The sequence below is a fragment of the Lampetra fluviatilis genome, chromosome 52 (genome assembly GCF_964198595.1).
Source record: "Lampetra fluviatilis chromosome 52, kcLamFluv1.1, whole genome shotgun sequence".
Classification (NCBI taxonomy): domain Eukaryota; kingdom Metazoa; phylum Chordata; class Hyperoartia; order Petromyzontiformes; family Petromyzontidae; genus Lampetra; species Lampetra fluviatilis.
In genome coordinates this window covers 3,508,017-3,529,544 of record NC_136326.1, presented here as the reverse complement: position 1 = coordinate 3,529,544, position 21,528 = coordinate 3,508,017, and the positions used below count along the sequence as shown (strand labels likewise).

General features: G+C 47.9%; 1 protein-coding gene across 1 annotated transcript in view; it reads right to left on the bottom strand.

Moving 5' to 3' along the window:
* LOC144949094 (uncharacterized) overlaps window positions 1-21,098 on the bottom strand; it is a 63,087-nt gene extending 41,989 nt beyond the window's left edge. Inside the window, exons 1-3 of the mRNA XM_078878934.1 lie at window positions 20,633-21,098; window positions 16,152-16,252; window positions 10,373-10,487 (exon numbers count right to left, since the gene is read on the bottom strand). Of these exons, the coding sequence (XP_078735060.1) occupies window positions 10,373-10,487; window positions 16,152-16,252; window positions 20,633-20,698 (282 nt within the window). The 5' untranslated portion in view covers window positions 20,699-21,098. The remainder of the gene's footprint in view (window positions 1-10,372; window positions 10,488-16,151; window positions 16,253-20,632) is intronic.
* Window positions 21,099-21,528: the final 430 nt, after the last annotated feature.

The window sequence follows — 21,528 nt, the reverse complement described above, 5'->3', positions numbered from 1 at the left end:
CACATTGGGTAGGTTACCCTTCACACACTGGCCACATTGGGTAGATTACCCTTCACACACTGGCCACATTGGGTAGGTTACCCTTCACACACTGGCCACATTGGGTAGATTACCCTTCACACACTGGCCACATTGGGTAGGTTACCCTTCACACACTGGCCACATTGGGTAGATTACCCTTCACACACTGGCCACATTGGGTAGATTACCCTTCACACACTGGCCACATTGGGTAGGTTACCCTTCACACACTGGCCACATTGGGTAGATTACCCTTCACACACTGGCCACATTGGGTAGATTACCCTTCACACACTGGCCACATTGGGTAGGTTACCCTTCACACACTGGCCTCATTGGGTAGGTTACCCTTCACACACCGCCCGGCGAAGTGTTTACTTTTACTGGCCTGGTAAAACTTTTTCAGACACCCACACAAAAGGGGCCTTTCAGGAGCTTGCATGTAAAGTGACACTGCCTGCCGCTCCCAAGTCTGGCCACACAATCCTCTCCTCTCGCACCCCCACCTCCCCCCCCCCCGTTAATTTCTTCACTTCCCCAACACAGCCAGCTTACACATACATACAGACACCATTGCCAACCGCAGGCCAACAACAATCTCCCAATACGAGCAGATACCTAACCACAGCGCACACGCCACAAGAGGCGTTCATTCACCAGAGTCCTCTAACAGTCGTGGCCTGCCACACGCATAACACCAGCCGTGCCAACGCAAAGACAAAGACCCCTCCATAGAGCCTTCACGGACACACCCATCTACATACAGACACCGTTGCCAATGCCAGCCAACACTCGCCAAACCCAACTCCCTGATACAGCACACGCGGCAGAACGCGTTAACCACCCTCGCCCCGTTTGTTTTTTTTATTTTCACAGATGATGAGCAAAGGGGTCCCAAAATGCCAAGTGGCCAGCAACAAACAATTGCTCCTGAAAGCTTTAACACCTGATGACGGACGCTTGTGTTGCGCCCGAAACGTCGTGATCTATTTTATTTTATACCTACGTGACTTTACCGAAAGAACCAAAGAGTATGGATTCGTGCAGTCACGAAAGCTTCAAATCAAGATTGCTACTGAAGGTGTCGGTGGATAACACGGTTCATAAATGTATTGACTTGAGCAAGGTTGATGTCTGCATTAACCTTGTAAAAGGTTTCAGTTTTGTTGCCAGAAAAAGGGGGAAAACATTATTATTATATTTTGGTACTGGCAAAGGAGGTTCAATGATGTAGATGCTCACCCCTTGCCCTCATTACTTTGATGGTGCATTGTCTTTGAGCTGTGGACGCCTTTTGGCGTCCTCTGGTCGAGCACCAATTGGGTCGAGGCTCAAAAGAAAGCCGTCCCTTGGTGTGGACCAATCAGTTTCAAGGACAATGCAAATATTATCAGAGTGTGTTTTTGGTTTGCATTCTGACCACAAGTATTGTGGTTAATGCAGACATGAATCCTTGTAAAAAGGTTTCAGTTTTGTTGCCAGAAAAAGGGGGAAAACCCCTATTATTATATTGAGCAATGTTGTTATGAGCTTGGGAAGACAGACGACGATTGGGACAGAATTCCAGAGGAGCGCACGGCAAGGGGAGAGGCAGCAAGAGAAGTGTTGTGATGTTCGGCGTGGCGAGCGAGTGGCTGAGAGTGTATTGTTGTGACCTGCAGTGTCCCGATTCAACACACGCGGTATGGGTGAAAATGCAACTGTTGGTTCTGGCAGACCCGAGTTCTCTAAATTGGTGGAGGAATCAGAGAAGTGACGTTTTGTGGGAACGGTATCCACACGGGAGTGGCAAGAGAAGAGAGGTGAGGAGGTGACCGATCACCGATGGAGTGAATCGGTAAATGCCAAATAAGCACTGTCAGCCACTCGCAATCACACTAGCCACACCAATGTGGTCCCGTAGCAAGGCCGTAGCCATGGAGTCAACATTGGGGGGGACCAAATCTTCCAGGTGGTCTGGGGGGTCCCCCCCCCCCCTGAAAAAAAAATCTCAATTTGAAAACGAATTTCCTGCCATTTCCTGCCTAATATATTTTAAAAATGCACTAACACATAGAATGGACTTTTTAGTTATTTTTTACAATAATGTCTAATAGTGTATTGTATTACATTGCTCTGTTTTTTTCTTTTTTTTTTACCTTTTCTTGTTTCATTGTATGTAATGGCAGAGATTAGGCATTAATAAAGTACAACCATAACCACAATCGTATAAACAGAAATCGATTTTATAACAATATATTGGGGGGGACATTGTGAGCATATTTGAATATTGGGGGGGATGTGTGTGTCCCCCCCCAAATATTTATTATCATTACGGCCTTGGTCCGTAGGGAACCGATATCGTAACCGGTCGATCACATCGCGCCAATCCACACTACCCACCGCGGGCTCCAGAACATTCACCTGCCACTTACACCCGTGCACGCGTGCACGACCTTTTGCCGATCCACTGCTGGATGATTGGCCTCTAACACAGCTTGCGGCTCATGTGGGCCGTTTCACCATAACTCACCGATGCAGACCAGCGGCGCACGTCCACGGAAGAACAGACAGAGAGAGAGCGAGAGAGAGGGAGGTGAGAATTTTTGTTTTACCCCCAACTGTTCTCGTGTCATCCCGACGAGTCGAGCAAAATGAACCGGCGATCGGTAGAGCGAGCGATTGACTTGAACGATCACCGGACGGGTCCCGGCCCGAGATGACGCGCAAAGTGTCTTCAGTTAGGTCGCGGTGCAGTGTGGCGGCGATAAGGCGGAGTGGGATGAGGAGGGGGGGTGATGATGATGATGATGATCATGCAGCCATGCCGTGTTGGACTGGTCACAGCCGAAACCAGCCGGCTTCGCGACACATTCCAAGACGGCAGCGGTGTGGAACTCTACTTGCCGAGCGTGGCGATCAACGGCAAGTGAAATAATAGTCCGCAAATAATACGCGTTGAAACCTGTCGAACATTTGTTACTTTTGAATGTCGACCGGATGCTCGGAGTTCATTCAAAGGGCCAGCGAAGCAATTCCTCAACGGGCAAGTTTGAAATCAAGTACGGCAGTGCTGTCGATGAAGAACGATATTGGAAGCTCCCGTTATTACAGGCACGGTCAAATGAACCCCAGCGATGACGTGTGCAGGACCTTATCCAGCAGTGGATTGACATCACGTCGATGTTAGTGAACAACTCCACAAGCTGGGAGAGGAGACGGGTTACAGACCCATTACGACCATGCTCACGTTACCATACAGCTGATATGTGCCATTCACCAAATGCCCAGGGCTTTATTACACTTGTGGGCATTGTTGGAATCGGTTTAATCTTGGAAAAACTACGTGAATGAAATGTTATTGCCCATAATTGTAGAATAGGGATCAGTGGCAGCGCTCGTGAATTTGGGGGCCTGGCAGACGTTACCTTTGCTCCCTGCCACCCTCGTGATTGATCAATCTCCTTGCGAGATGACGGAAGAGGTGTAGGTGAGCGGCGACAGATGTAATGTGAAGAGATCAACGGAGAATCATCTGGACAACAGATCGAGATGTCGTGGTATTAGAAAATATAGAGAGAGGAGAACACGTAGGCTTTCGCGACCAATATTATTCATAAACAACGTTTTTGGGTTTAGATCGCGTTATTTATAAATGGGTCGTAACCTCTTTATATAAGAACGGGACACACAGCAGAGCCTCACCATTCTGGCGAATTGCCCGATGATGCTGGATGAAATTACCAGCGAAACGTCGTACTCAAATTGTAAATGTGGTTTCACGCTTCAACACACCGGTGGGCTAAAGCAGTGAACTATTTGTCTTTTGTCAACGTGACACTTTTTGTTTTACTGATTGGCCGTGTCGGGTGGTGGAGGGTTACGACACATTTATAAATAACGCGATCTAAACCCAAAAACGTTGATTATGAGAGAGGAGAACGATGTCGTGAAATGAGATGTTGATAAAGAGACAAATTTGGAATAAGATGGGTGAAGAGATGTACAGACAAGATATTGTTAAGATATATTCATTGGTTGTATTATGTAAATTAGCTTTGCTTGTTCATTCGAAATTAATTGATGCAGGACGAATTCTCCACGACTCTGGGCGTCACCTGATGAGGGTGGTTGTAATTACCAGCGAGACATCATACTCGAATTGTAAATACTGTAGGCTTACTCTTCACCACACCGGTGTGCTGTACTAGTAATTCACACGTTTTATTTACGTGACAAACCTTACTAATTGGCTATGTCGGGTAATGGCGGGCTTAACGACACATTTACATTTACGTGATCTAACCCATATGAATCACATGAATCCGTGCCACTTGAGCTGCTTGGGGTGCCCTAAGCTTTTTCGTTCCCCAACAAACACAAAACGTCGGCCCCAACGTTGCACGGCTAACGCAGGGTTAGTTTCGCTCGTGTCTCCCCGTGCCCCCCCTCAACCCCCCACTGATGCTTAGCGTAGCGTGGCCGTGCGATGGCTTGGTCCGCCGCGGGTGTTCGACAAGCAGCGAACATCGCTGCCGAGTGGCGTGGCCCGTAAGTGGGCGGTTATGCGTGCCAGCACTATTGTAATGTGAAGCGAGGAATGCATCCCTGCAGAGGCAGAAGAAGGGCCACTCCCATACATTAACAAGGTACATCGCAGCCTAAGGAGCGCAAAACAATAAAACTAAGTCACATTTCGACGCCCGTGCTTTGAATCGCTAACGGATTGCCGTGGAAAACGTTTTACCTTTTAACGGTGGCGAGCCATTCGAAAGTGTGTAAATTACAATTAGCAAGTGCCGACAATTCATTTGGGAGGCAAAGGAAACAGCTGTGGGCCTTCTGGCTGTGGGGGAGCTTACACACAGAGACTGCTGGGGACATGTGCTGTTGTTAGCAACACCTACGAAGGCCGGCATGGCGCACGAGGGGGTCGAAGCAAGCAGTACGCGTGCAGAGCCAACTTTGCATCCCCAGCGCCGGTGGTACACCTCCCATTAGCGCGGCTGGCTACGTACGGTGCGAAAGAAGTTCATCGTACGCACGCACCGCACCAAGGCTCTCGTTTAAGGCCACGTTGATAATCACCGACCGATGTTAGCCACGGCAGGGAATGGAATTTCGAATTTGGACAGCCCTGTTTCGTAGCGCAGCGCGGTAACCGCTACTCCGCCGATCCAAAAGCGCTTGTTAACGTGCAGAGTGATTGGTTATAATTGGCTAATATACTCAGTGTATGTGTGTGTGTGTGTTGAACTTCTTTTCGCACCGTACGTAGCCAATCGTGCTCATGGGGATGTGCGGGGCGGGGGGGAAGGACAACAAACTAAACGCAAAAATAAGTTCTATAGAAATTCGTTTTCAACGTCCTCCTAGAGACCGCTCTCCTCCTAAACCACTGCAAGCAATTTCGATAGAGGGGGAGTCATTTGAAAGTTTACGATGTTATAGTTCACGTGAACAAGGTCGACATTACTACAACAACAAAACACAGATGACCTTTGACCAGAAGAATTGGCTTAGCAGCAGCGGTACACTGCTTATCCGCTCTACTGTTTACAACAGCATGGCACATGTCGGGCACTCGGTTAAAATAAAAATCACACAACGCATAGGTGTGTGTGTGTGTGTTCCATTTGAGAGGGTTGTGTGGGGGTGTGTGGGAGCGGTGGTGTAGCGGTTAGCGAGGTCGCGCTATGAACCTGGCAACCCGAGTTTGATTCCAGCTCACGGCCAACACCAGTGACGATTATCTGAACCGGTCCTGGGCCTCCCCTAGGTCGACCCGGCCTCAAACGAATACCTCGTGCAGTGTGTAAACGTCACCACTGGGGAGACAAAGGCGGCCGGGCGCGATGTTGGCTACCCACCCCTTCGTGCGCCGTGTCGGCCTTCATAGGTGTTCGCTAACAGCACTTGCCCCTACAGTCTGCTCAGGCTATACGGGGGTCTTTGTCTTTGGAGGAGCACTCACTGGGGGGGGAGGGTGGTGGAGGGTGGTGGGGGAAGGGGGATGTGAGAAGATGCCCAAGTGGCACTAAACCTCAACGGGCTTCCTCCGTCTGGTTCATATATGGCCAAGTCTGTGGTGACAGAATTCCAGCATGGGACGCTGATCGCGAGCATCACAAAATCGCTAAAAAAAATACCCTAAGCAACACTGGGGCTTTTAATTCTAGATTTGAAGCTTTCGTGACTGCAATGATTCATATTCTCAGGTTTTTTCGGTAAAGTCACGTAGGTAAAACATTAAAAGTAATGAAAGTAAAATAAAACAAAACAAAAATAAAAATAAAATTCACGACGTTTCGGAGGCAACACAAGTCTCCGTCATCAGGTGGGACTGGGGCTTTTACCACACATATATGTTCACGCATGGCAGGTGAGTGCGATGCATGACAAAATTGCCCAAATTCATCGCTGTGTGCAACACGCACGCATTGCCCTGTTAAACCGAACTAAACTATTTTTATTTTACCAGGTAAGGCCCACAGAGCTACGTAGCTATTTTTCAGAAGCGGCCTGGCCACAAATGATAGCTCAAAAACGTGGCTTATCACGTGCATGTTGAAAGCAGCAAAATACTCTAAACGCACGTTTCTAAACGTGGAGGGGAAAACCGGAGGACCCGGAGAAAAATCCACGCGACCACGCAGAGAACATGCAAACTTCAAATATACAGCAGCAGGCGTCAGAGTCGGGATCGAACCCACGACCTCCTGTATACCAGGCGAGGTAGTTAACATCTCGCCACAGTGGCGTTGTTCAATACGGTGGTGCGGATACAGGATCCCGCTGTGGTGCAGTGGTTGGCCCACTGGACTTAAAACCGCAGCGGTCGCCCGTTCGATTCGATTTCCCAGAATGGCAGCTGAAATAACGATGACAGTTTTTATTAAATTATTCCCCCCCAAACACCCCACTGATCACCTCTGTCCGTGTGGGCACCGCCGATGGGTGGACCCCACAGTTAATCAGAAGATCACGTGCGGTTGGGTAAAGCGTGGATACTACCAACCACGACTAAAAATGTTGAGCCAGGATAGTAGGAGATGACAAATGTGCTCTAGAGGGGCTCTCTAGAACTCCCTCGAGGAGGCCCTTCTGTGAAATAGCCCTCCTACACCATAAACACATACGGAGGATCCTCAGTACTGCATAGCCTTTTCAGGCTGTTTGAACAAGTGCTGTTAGCGAGCACAAAGACAAAGACCCCCCGTATAGCCTTAACTGACTGTTGGGGCAAGTGATGTTATCGAGTAGCACTTACGAAGGCTGGCACGGCACACGAGGGGGTGGGTGGCCAACACCACGCCTAGCCGCCTTTGTCTCCCCAGTGGCGATGTTTAGACACTGCACCGCGAACTCATTTGAGGATGAGTCTAATGTGTGGTCTAACTGTGGTCTAACTGTGGCCTAATGTGGCCTGTGCGTCACTGTGCCCTAATGTTGGTCATTGGCCTAATGTTGAATTGCTGTGTCAGAGTGAGCTAATGTGGGTCGCAGTGGCCTAATGTTGGCCACTGTGGATCATTGTGGGTCACCGTGTCAGGTTTTGATCCCAGTCGTAATGACAAATACAAAGATCCCCCATATAGTCTTCACAGACTGTCGGGGCAAGTGCTGTTATCGACCAGCAACTATGAAGGCCGGCACGACACACGAGGGGGTGGGTGGGTGGCCAGCACCACGCCCGGCCACCTTTGTCTCCCCAGCGACGATGTTTCCACATCGCACCAAGTACTCATTTGAGGCCGAGTCGACCTAGGGGAGGCCCAGGACCAGGTCAGCGTGAGCGGGAATCGAACCTGGGTCGCCACAATCGCGGCGCTCACCGCTACACAACCGCGAGCACATAGACGCGCACACAAACAGACCGAATAAAGTACAGTACCCCAGTCATAACCCTGTTGGAAGAAACTGAAAACCTCGCTTGAGCAACTCTGGCGGCGGCAGTGGTTAAAGCCAGAGAGCTATCAGCATTGCCTTGGCGACAAACGAGGGCGCACACACACGCACGCGACACTCCATCGAACTTTACTCCCGGCACTCGCCGAGGCTCGCCACTCGCAGCCACAATCAACACCGGTGCGTGCGTGCGTGCGGCTCAAACAATTTGGTGGGATATTCATATTCTTAGGTTTTTTCGGTAAAGTCACGTAGGTAAAAAATAAAAATTAATAAAAGTAAAATAAAATAAAATAATTTTTTTACTTTATTAATTACAAATTTTTAGGTAAATAATTTAAATTAATAAAGAATTTTTATTTTTTTATGTTTTATTTTACTTTTATTAATTCTAATTTTTTACCTACGTGACTTTACCGAAAAAACCTAAGAATATGAATCCTTGCAGTCACGAAAGCTTCAAATCTAGAATTCGGTGGGAGCCAAGAGGACCCCCCCCCCCCAACCCCCAGAGCGTTCTATTTATGGGCGCGGAGCAGAGATGGAGCTGGTTAGGGGGGGGGGGGGAGCGATGGAGCGGAGGGGGGGTAGCGGCTGGTGGCCACGGGGATTAGGGGTACTCTGTGCTTTGACAGGTGGCTCAAGAACGATGGCAGCCGGCTCCTCCAAAATTACGGCACCCCCCCGCCGCCACCGCCGGCCCAGATACGCGGAGGTATTTTAACGGACGGCACAGCTGCGGAATTAGTTCATTGAAATTCGGGCCGTTCCGGGAATGCGCATGGATTGACCCGGCTCTGCTGAAAAACATCTCATCACGAGCACCGTTCTCTCCTCCCCCACTACCACCACCACCACCGTATTGATTTGTGCAAATTCAGCACAGGCAGTGTTGAAAAGTGGGCCACATGCCCTTCCCCTAGAGGGGGCGGCTCTCTAGGTCGCCGGTTGTGGAAGAGTAGGCCAAATACCATCTGGGGGGGGGGGGGTTCTGTAGGTTACTGCCCCCGCCACTGCCATGTGTGTGGGAGGGAGACGTGCAGAACTTTCTCGATTATTACTCCTGATTTGGTTAGTGGGGTTTCTATGATCGGATCACCCTGCATACACGATGCACCATATTAAATGTGAATAATTATACATGTGAAGAAGTGCCATTGGCGAAAAATATCGCCTGTTAGATTTCCTTTAAGTGCGCCGTGTTAAAGATGCATATCTGTCAACCCCTTATCAGTGCCCTACCTTAAAACAGACCAATTCAGACCTTATTGGTCACCCCGTGCCCCTATAAATCTCAACGTTCATCCTGAAAAGTCCCATCACAAGGGAGAAACAGACAAATAGGCCAAAACATGTTTGCCCGTATATGAAACGGCTGTACGCCGTATGGACCTGAAAACTCTATATCCCTGTACAAGAATACGGGTTAACCGAATGGGTTGACAGCTGTGTTGTCCAATGTGTGGCGGGTTTTTTTTTTTTATTCGTGAATTGTGCTTGAGTACTCACTGCTAACACAGCAGCGGCGTCGTCACCAAATGATTTGTTCAAACGTGTAAATAACAGCGTCACCCCTGACCATCGTTCATCATCCCTCCTCCTAGCGACGCATCGTGCCCAATCCCACTTAACTTTTAGCGCAACCTCCGATCAGCACGGTTGGCTACGTACGGCGCGAAAGAAGTTAAACGTACATAAGTATGGTGCATTGTCTTTGAGTTGTGCGCCTTTTGGCGTCATCTGGTCCAACCCATGTGAGACTAGGCTCTAAGGAAAGCTGTCTCGGGTGTGGACCAATCAACTTCAAGGACAGTGCATATATCATCAGAGTTATGTTTTTTGTTTGCATTATGGCTGCAGGTATTGTGGTCTATGCAAACATGACTCCTTGTAAAAAAGGTGTCAGTTTTGTTGCCAGATAGAAGGGTAAAAAAACAATTATAATATTTTTTACTGCCAAATGAGGTTCCAATGGTGTACATAAGTACGTTAATAGTTTGGGTGACGTCACTGATAATTACAATGGAGTGGGACGGCCAAGGAATGGAACGCATCCGGAGTGGACGTCCACCTGGGGAGATGGAACGAAAACCACTTCGCGTGGTGCAGGGGCTGCATGCATCGTTACATCGCAGGATTGCGAGAGGTGGTGCCGGCTTGGGGAAGCTCCCATCCAGCAGTGGAACGACCATGGCTTACAATGTCGATGATGATATTACACGTACACACACACACACCCAAAAAAAAATGTGCGGAAAATATGACGCTTAATTTATCTACGGTAACTTACCGACGACGACGATGATGACGTCGTCCCCATGACAACAGGCACAACCTTGTAATGTATTCTTCTCGTGGGAGCATCTGTGGCTGCTGCTAAGGGTACTCTTGCCTGGCTTGGAGTGGACGGGGAGGAGGAGGGAGGAGGGGGTGGTGGTGATCAAGGTAAGGGGGCAGCACTCACCTGGTAACACGCACAGATGTGTTCCAGCACGGAGGATAGAATCACGAGCCTCTTGCTCCAGCTGTGCCCGCCACCTGCGACGCGTTGCCTCTTGCTCTCTATCTTCCTGGGTTCGCTGGAAATCGGGAGCACAAAGACAAAGATTCCCCCATGTAGCCTTAACAGACTGTTGGGGCAAGTGCTGTTAGGGAACGAGTACACGCACACGACACGCGCCACATGTAACGCTTGCCGTTGTTATCAAAACGATGAGAAACAAAGTCGTCGGAACAGAAAGGTGTGTGCAGACAGGAAAAAAGAGATACAAATACTAAACACACACAATTAAAGGTAAAGGTGCAGCTATGAAATTGCTTGCTCATGCCTTTGCTGGCAGAAGGGCCTCCTCTGCTAAAGGGGGGCTCTGAGAGAGCCCAGCTGGATTGCATTTTGTAGATTCTTCCATGCTGACCAGACGTCTTAAATATATATATAAAAAAGGGAAATTTGTGAATATGTGTGTCTGTTCGAAATGTTTATCATACTTCCCGACATGCAACAAACTTGAAATGTGGCATGTGGGTAGCTTCAGAATGTACACAATGCAAAAAGTATAAAAATAGACTTGTGTATTTTGGGGGAGGGGAGCGCAATAATGGGTATATTTTGCACGGCAAGTGACCGTGACGTCATATCTGTGATGTCACCCGCATGCGGCAGCGTCACGCAGTGTGCCTGCTGACGTCACGCATCCCCCTCCCCCACCCTCCGCGTAGGCCGTGTGTTAACCAGAGGTCGCAACCGGGTACCCGATACCCGTACCCTACCCGGTGCGGCCGGGTAGGGTAGGCCGCGAGTCACTGGTGAGTAACCGTTTGTCACTCATTTCGGGTAGGGTACGGGTAGGGAACGGGTACCCGTACCCGGCCGGGTACGGGTACCCATTTGCGACCCTGGTGCGGCCGGGTACGGGTAAGGAATCAAAACCCGTTTGCGACCTCTGGTGTTAATCCAGGACAAGAATCCAAGTCTCGGGCGAAGCCGGGTAGTAAAGCTAGTAAAAGAAATAAAATAAAGGGATAGCCTTGGAAGAGGTGGGGGTACCCACACTTTATTCCCCCACAGGCAACCTGCCGAGTGATTGTAGTGTCCGCTTTTAATACTGCAGGCCGGGGGAGCCGGAAGATGGGAATTGAACTGGTGCCCTCCGAATTGCAAGTCCGATGTGCCAACCGTTACCCCAAAGCATCAAAACACAACAGCCATTCCAGCATACTTCCTTGCATGTGAAGATGACGTAACCATTTGCCGACATTCTGCACGCAGCCTTATTATGATGATCGAATCTGTACATGATGAGAAATCCCCCCGCCCCCATTATAACAGAATAATAGTACAGGCTGTAACACCCTAGGTTCCAAGTTTGAAACGTAAAGCCTTCCGAGAGCCATAAAGGCCATTTGCAACCCATAAACCTAAAGGCCCCTTTTAAGCTACCACTCCTACTCATTGTGTTGCCCACCGATCACGCCGAAAGGTGGGGGCAGGCGTGTGGGATGTAGGTGTTGCGGCAGGCGTGTGCACACGTGCGAATGGGAGCGGTGGCACAGTGGTTAGCGCACTGTGCTACGAACCTGGCGACCCGAGTTCAAAAACCCTGCTCCCACGACCATAGCCAGTGGTGAACAATTGAATTGGTCCTGGGTCTCCCCTAGGTCGACTCAGCCCTAACAGAGTAGGTAGTGTAAGCACTGTGGGGGGGGGACAAAAGCAGTCGGGGCGTGGTGCTGGCCATCTTCTCATCAGCCATGTTGTTGTGGCATGCCGGCCTTCATTAGTTGCTACTTGCAAACAACATATGCCACAAACGTCTGTTGCAGGCTATACGGGGGATCTTTGTCTCTTATCCAGGAATGCTCTTTAGGGAGAGGTAATGCCTCGTTTTACAAGGGGGGGAGAGAGGTGGGTTCCCGGGGGGACAGCAAAGCAAATTGTGCAAAAAAAATCCACCGTGTAAAAACAAGGGCTTAAACACGAAAGGCTCATAATCTGTCATGTGCAATCCACTGCTGGACGAATGTCTCCGCAAGCTGCCACCGCTGCCACTTCTCAAGATCTTGCGATGTATCAATCCACCTAGCACCTGAAATGGAACCGATGTAATTGCTCCATCTCCCCGGCTGACGTGTTTAATGAAAAAGGGATGGTAACTAAAAATGTTATACAAATCAATAAAAAAAGGTAAAACGTTAAAACGTTTTAAATAAAATAATAGCGGATGCTGTTTCTAAAGACAGCTCTGATATACGTTAACGCATGCTGACGTCACACACTGGTGGCAGCAAGGTGCAGGGCAACTTCTGATATAAGCACACTACGAATATAAGCACAGCTGGCACAAGCACGTTAACTATATCTATTCCAATATAGTAATAGGTTTTTACCCTTTCAACTGGTACAAAAACTGACACCTTTATACAAGGCATCATGTTTGCACTAACCACAACACAAGCAGTCAAAATGCAAACAAAAAGAAACAACTCTGATAATGATATGCACTGTGCTTGAAGTTGATTGGTCCACACCCGAGACAGCTTTTCTTAGAGCCTCGTCTCCATTGCTGTTGGACCAGATCATTATCAGATTTGTTTCTTTTTGTTTGCATTTTGACTGTTTGTGTTGTGGTTATTGCAAACATGATGCCTTGTATAAAGGTGTCAGTTTTTGTCTCATAGTTTATCTATTCCTTCTAGTTTATAAATCTGTGGTGCCGAAATTATAGCACAGAACGAGAGAGTCAAAAACATGTCCCATAAGCATCCCTCGGACTTGTATCACGTGTACATTTCCCTACAGCGCAGGCTGGCGCAATGCATAAGGGATGGAGAGAACGGGGGGGACACCAAGACTCAATGGGCACGAAGTGGACATTGTGTAGATTTGAACGTCGCTACGTACAACACACACACTCTGTCTGGCTAACCAAACCTCGTTGAATTGAAAGCAGAATTGGCAGAAATCAACTGGGATACAGTTGGGACTCTGTTACTGGTGCGTCATGCCGTGCAAATAAAATGTCCATTCAGAAATTTCGGCAGGGCGGTGCATCGTCACGTGTGTTAGAGAACGGCCCGTGGAAGTGGATATCACAGAACTGCGACGAAGTGACCTTGTTTTAATCCACACACACACACACGGGACACTTTCCCACACGCCTCGCTACACAGAGAATGTTCATCACATGCTGGTGCAAACTGATATTTATATTTCTAGATTTGAAGCTTTCGTGACTGCAAGGATCCATATTCTTAGGTTTTTTCGGTAAAGTCACGTAGGTAAAAAATTTAAATTAATAAAAGTTAAATACAAATAAAATAAAAATCACGACGTTTCGGAAGCAACTGTGACCGTTCCACCTGAAGACGGAGGCTTGTGTTGCTTCCGAAACGTCGTGATTTTTATTTTATTTTTATTTTACTTTTATTAATTTTTATTTTTTACCTTACGTGACTTTACCGAAAAAAACCTAAGAATATGATATTTATAGATTCTTACAGCTGGAATTGAGGCAATTTCAGTGAAACAACCAATTGAAGTGGACACCAAACTTGAATTTCAAGATTGCACAGAATTGAACCCAGGATCTCGGCGCTGCTGGCTCAAATTTCGATTTAAAGCTTCTTTCGTGACTGCAGGGATTCATCTTCTTGGTTCTTTCGGTAAAGTCACGTAGAAGGGAAATAATACAATAATAAAAATAAAACATAATAAAATAATTCTCATGACGTTTCGGCCACAACGCAAGCAGCCGTCCTCAGGTGAAGAACAGGTCTGTCGGAAAGACAGCGTCATTCAGACGCTGTCTTTCCGACAGACCTGTTCTTCTTATTACGTTTGATTTTTTATTATTTTATTATTTCCCTTCTACGTGACTTTACCGAAAGAACCAAGAAGAAGGTACTGGCTCAGTTCTCCGAATCCTCAGGCCCCCCCCTCCCCACCACCACCTCTGAACGACACAAAAACTCGGCACATTCATCAATAACACTGCCCCACAAATGGGAGTAACGGTTACATAACGGGTGACGTTTCTGGCAATGGCTCTTCACCACGGCAGAGAGATTGACGGGCCCATTGCCCGAAACGGAAGGTTTGTGTTGTTTGTGCTTGTGCACCCAATGCCAACGTGGCATCACGGAACTTTCATTTGTTTCCAAACGCCGCACGTTTGTTCGCTCGGACCTTAGCTGGCACTTCGCAGCTTTTGACGTTTTTTCGGCACTGGGGCTGGATACTGATGGACTTTCCTTTCATTAAGATGACATCAGTGGTTGGGAAAGGGTTCCACGCATCTTCGCTGCGATGTCAGTGGCAAGTAAGGATTCAGAAGGCTGAAAGGGGACTTTAGTTATTCAATGAGTCATGTGAATAACGCAGGTGTGGTTAGGAGCAGGTCAAAGGTCGTATTTACTGCAAGGCAAGTTTTTGACTGGCTACACAAGCTGCTCCAGAAGAGTTACAGAGGTCAACGTGAGCGTTAGTAAATGTGTTGCTTGGGCAAGAGCAACAATGTCCGTGTAATTATCTGGATCGGCGAGCTACGAATTCAACAAAATCGACTGTGCAATTAAGTTTCTGCCATACGAGTGTTGGTGGCACACGCACGGATCCCAGGAATTTCATGGCCCGTGGGGTGACATTACTGACATAATCAGGAGGAGCTTGCAGTGGATGCGAGACGTCTGCAAGATAGAGGAGCAAAAGCCTACCAAGCATTGCAGTGGCACAGAGAGGTTGGTGACCATGAGAAGGAGCTCATAGTCCACTGGCTCAGAGCAGACATTTCAGCTGTCGGTACCGCTCAAGGTGACATAACGGGAGTGGTTCAAATTTTTGTTTGTGTGACCAACAACAGCGAACCATGGAGCCATTTGAATTGAGTGGGGTTATGGAGCAGTGCACTGTCATTGGCCGTATAAAAGGATCAGGACAACTACAGATGTTGCTTCCTTAAGCAGTACCAATCTGACCGTTGATGAATACACAAACTAGAGCTGGAGAGGATTAAGATAACGATGGTCAGATATTGGAACAATTCACCCCCACGCCTGCCGATTCATTTTTTTAACACTGCAGCGAATGGCAGGCATGGGGTTACTTGAACCCCGTGCGCATGCGGGATATACGCGACTCGAAAATCATCAAATCTGACATGCACGACCCCACAACGCGCGTGCCGCGAGCGTGAGAGTCGATGCGAATGGGAGGTAAGTTGCACCTTTACAAGCAATGGCGGAGACAGGATTTTCAGGTGGGGGGGGGACCAACCCCTCCAGCAATGAAAAATTATAGAGGAGTTGTTAGTGAGTAAGGACTTGTCCCTTGCTTTTTATTCGACGCGTGTGCGGCGATGGCGCAGCCATCGACCGAGGGTCGAATTCGAACCGCGTTGTGTGATCGGCAACGCGCTCGCTGAAGGTGTTTGCCTTCAGGGAAGTCGTGTACTGTATACGCAACTGCGCACAATTCTGTGAGTCACTTATAACTGATTTGCCGTTACTTATTGCCAATTATGGACTCAGACTTTTGTCCTATCATCTCATAGAGTCCCCGGCACGTAATAATACGCTACACAGTGGCAGTGGGGGTCGCAAAATGCCGATTTATTACTAATAAACCCCAATGATCCGATCGAAATTAGGGATTTCGATCGGATGATTGGGAGGGGCACGTGCCACCCCCTCCCCACTGGCTCCACCATTGTTTACAAACGTGATGATGATGATGGAAGGCGACTTACATTTTCCGCATGATGTCCAGCAAAAGGGCACCGTCAGCAAGGTCATTGTATTCGATATCCCCGTCCCCTCCTTTGTCCTCTGCAGTGCACAGCGTCTTTACCTGCGACACAAAACGATCAACGCTTTACACCGAGGCTTTCGCCACCAATATTATCCACGAGGGTTTTTTTTTTGGGTTGGATCGCGTAAATATATAAATGTGTCGTTAAACCCGCCACCACCCGACGCAGCCAATTAGTCAAGGTTTGTCACGTAAACGGAACGTGGCCAATTCGTTACTAGTACAGCACACCGGTGCGTTTGGGACTAGCCGTCGCCTGATGATGCTGGTTGCAATTACCGGCGATGCGTCGTATTCCAATTGTAAATGTTGTGGGTTTACTCTCCAACACACCGGTGTGCTGAACTAGTAACGGATTTAGAAAAAAATAAATGTTCACGACGTTTCGATTGCAACACAAGCAATCGTCAGCAGGTGAAACTACAGCAAGAAAACTGCTGAAGTAGGCCTACTACAGAAACGTCGTGATCTATTATTATTTTTTCTTCTACCCACGTGACTTTACCGAAAGAACCGAAGAGTATGGATTCCTGCAGTCACGAAAGCTTCAAATCAAGTTTAGTAACGAATTGGCACGTTCTGTTTACGTGACAAACATTACCAATTGGCTGTGTCGGGTGGTGTCGGGTTTAACGACACATTTTTATTGACGCGATCTAACCCCAAAAACACCTCTATTACGGATAAAACAATACATTCACTTAATGTTCCGCTGCATAACGGCTTCCCCGGTCCGCATGAATCATAATCTTTATTTAGACTGCAGGAGGAATCCCATGAGCTATGAAGCTCTTTGTTAACAGATATCCACTCATAACGTTGCAACGATACAAAATAGAGAAAAAGCAAGTCACTAAAAATATCTAAAATAGATAAAGTATATCAGTTCAAATTGCACAAGTGCACAAATTCTCAAGCGTGGACAAGGCAGCGAAAAAAACGAGCAAACTTAATGCACGGCTGGATGAAGGCTTCAACACGCCGTGAGAGTAATGGGGAGGGGGCCCCGATTCGGCCGTACTGCACCATGCTGGTCAAGCGAGCAGTGGGACAAGATGACACTTTGAAGTGTCAAGCTAATACCTGCTTAACCAGGTGACCAAGAGAGTCTCATGTTGTCATGGTTGACACTGGCTCACCGAAATGACAAAAGCCAAACAGATAAATGACACAGATGAATGAAGCAAATATACATCGGAGTAATAAGTACGTTGTAACGTGAACATTTTTTAATTTTGTACAATAAAAAAATAGAATTGTTAAATCATCAATGCCTCTGGTCCAACGATTCCAAAACCACATGCTAACGTTGAGGCGATGGTTGGGCATGTGGTTGGAATCGTGGGATCAACGTTGGTCTAACGTTCAACGTTTACTGGGGTGCAGTATTCAATTGAAGCACTGTCCCATCAGGAAACGTAAAACAAAAGTTGTAATTCTTATCAAAATCCATGGTGTGTACAAGTTCAGCCTCCAACTCGTATTCTCCACTTCTTATCATCTCTCTCTGGCGTCTCAATGTTTGTGCTCCGAAGGACCGTTGCTCGAAACGTCACCTATTGTCCATTACTTTCTTTCTAAGACCACACAGTGGAGTTATGTTCTTTTGTTTGTATTATGACTGCAGGTATTGCTGTCTATGCAAACGTGACTCCTTGTAAAAAGGTGTCAGTTTTGTTGCCAGATAGAAGGGTAAAAAACCAATTATCATATTTTTACTGGCAAATGAGGTTCCCATAGTGTAGATGCTTGCCCCGAGCTCTCATACTCTGATGGTGCATTGTCTTTGAGTTGTGCGCCTTTTGGCGTCATCTGGTCCAACACCATGTGAGACTAGGCTCTAAGGAAAGCTGTCTCGGGTGTGGGCCAATCAACTTCAAGGACAGTGCACATTATCAGAGTTATGTTCTTTTGTTTGTATTATGACTGCAGGTATTGCTGTCTATGCAAACGTGACTCCTTGTAAAAAGGTGTCAGTTTTGTTGCCAGATAGAAGGGTAAAAAACCAATTATCACCACACAATGGTGTTTATTATTATTATCATTGAGTTTATGGGTCTCTATGCGGGTCCACACAGCAACAGTCCACAGCACTTGGAGCTGTTCCCTAGCTAGCTATGGTCCAGACATACATATTAGTTGCTATATTCTTAGGTTTTTTTCGGAAAAGTCACATAGGTAAAACATTTAAATTAATAAAAGTAAAAATAAAATAAAAAATTAAATCAAATAAAAATCACGACGTTTCGGAGGCAACACAAGCTTCCGTCTTCAGGTGCAACCGTCACAGCACGATAGCTGTATCACTTGATACAGCTATCACAACACTTGATACAGCTATCACAACACTTGATACAGCTATCACAACACTTGATACAGCTATCACAACACTTGATACAGCTATCACATCACTTGATACAGCTATCACAACACTTGATACAGCGATCACATCACTTGATACAGCAATCACAACACTTGATACAGCAATCACATCACTTGATACAGCAATCACAACACTTGATACAGCGATCACATCACTTGATACAGCGATCACAACACTTGATACAGCGATCACAACACTTGATACAGCAATCACAACACTTGATACAGCGATCACATCACTTGATACAGCAATCACAACACTTGATACAGCAATCACATCACTTGATACAGCGATCACAACACTTGATACAGCGATCACAACACTTGATACAGCTATCACAACACTTGATACAGCTATCACATCACTTGATACAGCTATCACAACACTTGATACAGCTATCACATCACTTGATACAGCTATCACAACACTTGATACAGCTATCACAACACTTGATACAGCTATCACATCACTTGATACAGCTATCACAACACTTGATACAGCAATCACAACACTTGATACAGCTATCACAACACTTGATACAGCTATCACATCACTTGATACAGCTATCACAACACTTGATACAGCAATCACAACACTTGATACAGCTATCACAACACTTGATACAGCTATCACATCACTTGATACAGCTATCACAACACTTGATACAGCTATCACAACACTTGATACAGCTATCACAACACTTGATACAGCTATCACATCACTTGATACAGCTATCACAACACTTGATACAGCTATCACAACACTTGATACAGCTATCACATCACTTGATACAGCTATCACAACACTTGATACAGCTATCACAACACTTGATACAGCAATCACAACACTTGATACAGCTATCACAACACTTGATACAGCTATCACATCACTTGATACAGCTATCACATCACTTGATACAGCTATCACATCACTTGATACAGCAATCACAACACTTGATACAGCAATCACAACACTTGATACAGCTATCACAACACTTGATACAGCAATCACAACACTTGATACAGCTATCACAACACTTGATACAGCTATCACATCACTTGATACAGTTATCACAACACTTGATACAGCTATCACATCACTTGATACAGCAATCACAACACTTGATACAGCTATCACAACACTTGATACAGCTATCGTGCTGTGACGGTTCCACCTGAAGACGGAAGCTTGTGTTGCCTCCGAAACGTCGTGATTTTTATTTTATTTTTATTTAACTTTTATTAATTTATTTATTTTTACCTACGTGACTTTGCCGAAAAAAACCTCAGAATATGAATTCGAGGACAACTCTGGGCCACCCCCTCGTGGGTCCGCAACAGCAGCAAGAAGAAGCGAAGCAGCTTCAGCAACAAGCGACTCTTTAAAGTTGAAACACTCAGCACCCCCCGCTCCGCGCCCTCCACGCCACCCAGAGCCAGCCTCAGGTGACACAATGGACGCAGGACGTTGGAACTGCACAGAGTGGAACAAAGCAGCAGCAGGAGCAGCAGGGGCAGCAGCAGGAGGGAGCAGCAGCAGCAGGAGCATCAGGAGGGGGCAGCAGCAGCAGGGAGCAGCTGCAGCAGCTGCAGCAGCGGCAGCAGGAGCAGGGAGCAGCAGCAACAGGGAGCAGCAGGGAGTAGCAGCGAGGAGCAGCAGCATCAGCATCATCAGCATCAGTAAAAGCAGCATCAGCAGCAGTAGCAGCAGTAGAAGCAGCAGTAGAAGCATTATCAGCAGCAGTAGAAGCAGCAGCAGCAGTAGCAGCAGCAGCAGCAGCATCATCAGCAGCAGCAGCAGTAGAAGCAGCAGCAGCAGTAGAAGCAGCAGCATCATCAGCAGCAGCAGTAGAAGCAGGAGCAGCAGGAACAGCATCATCAGCATCAGTAAAAGCAGCATCAGCAGCAGCAGCAGTAGAAGCAGCAGTAAAAGCATTATCAGCAGCAGTAGAAGCAGCAGCAGTAGAAGCAGGAGCAGCAGGAACAGCATCATCAGCAGCAGTAGAAGCATCAGCATCATCATCATCAGCAACGTACCCACGCCACGAGAGCGCCGTCCATGAAGACGCGTGCCGGCTGGCCGTGCCGCAACATTTCGTCCATTGCCTCGTCTCGACTCCTCCGGACGACGACGACGATGAGTGGAGTTGGGGGGGGGGGTGCGAGGCAAAGCGAGGCAAGAGGTCGCTAGGCCGATGGGGCCCCCCCCACCTCGCCACGCTTTATGGCCGATCCACTTTGCCCGTTAAGCTACAGCAGCACATTGTGTGCGTTTCGTGTGCGCGTGTCTCTCTCCTCCTCCTCCTCTCTCTCGATCTCTCCACTCTCTCGACCTCTCTCGCCCGCGGTCGTCTTTCTCAGCACAGCGGACAGAGAGAGAGCTTTGCTGAAGCCGGCACGGCCTCGCCACCAAGCGGGTGACGGCCGTGGTGGTGATGGTGGAGGTGGTGGAAGCAGCAGCAGCAGCGGTGGTGATGGAGGTGGTGGTGGTGGCAGCTTTTGTGTGTGGCTGAGAGAGAGTGGGAGGGAGGGAGGCAGCTACGAGGAGGAGGAGGAAGGGGGGAGTTAAAGATCTCCGCCCATTTCCCCTTCAAGAGTTGACTTTTGTTTTTTTCTCACACGCAGCGAGTTGGGGGGAGGAGGTGGTGATGATGATGATGGGAGCGGTGGTGCAGCGGTTAACGCAGCGCTGCACTACGAACCCAGCGAACCGAGTTCGATTACCGCTCACGGCTCAACGGCAGTGATGATAATCTCTGGACCGGTTCCTGGGCCTCCTCCCCTAGGTAGACTCGGCCTCAAATGAGCACCCGGTGCGGTGTGTAAACATCGCCACAGGGGGAGACAAAGGCGGCCGGGCGTGGTGCTGGCCACCCACCCCTCGTGTGCCACAGTGCCGGCCTTTATGGGTGCTACTCGCTAACAGCACTTGG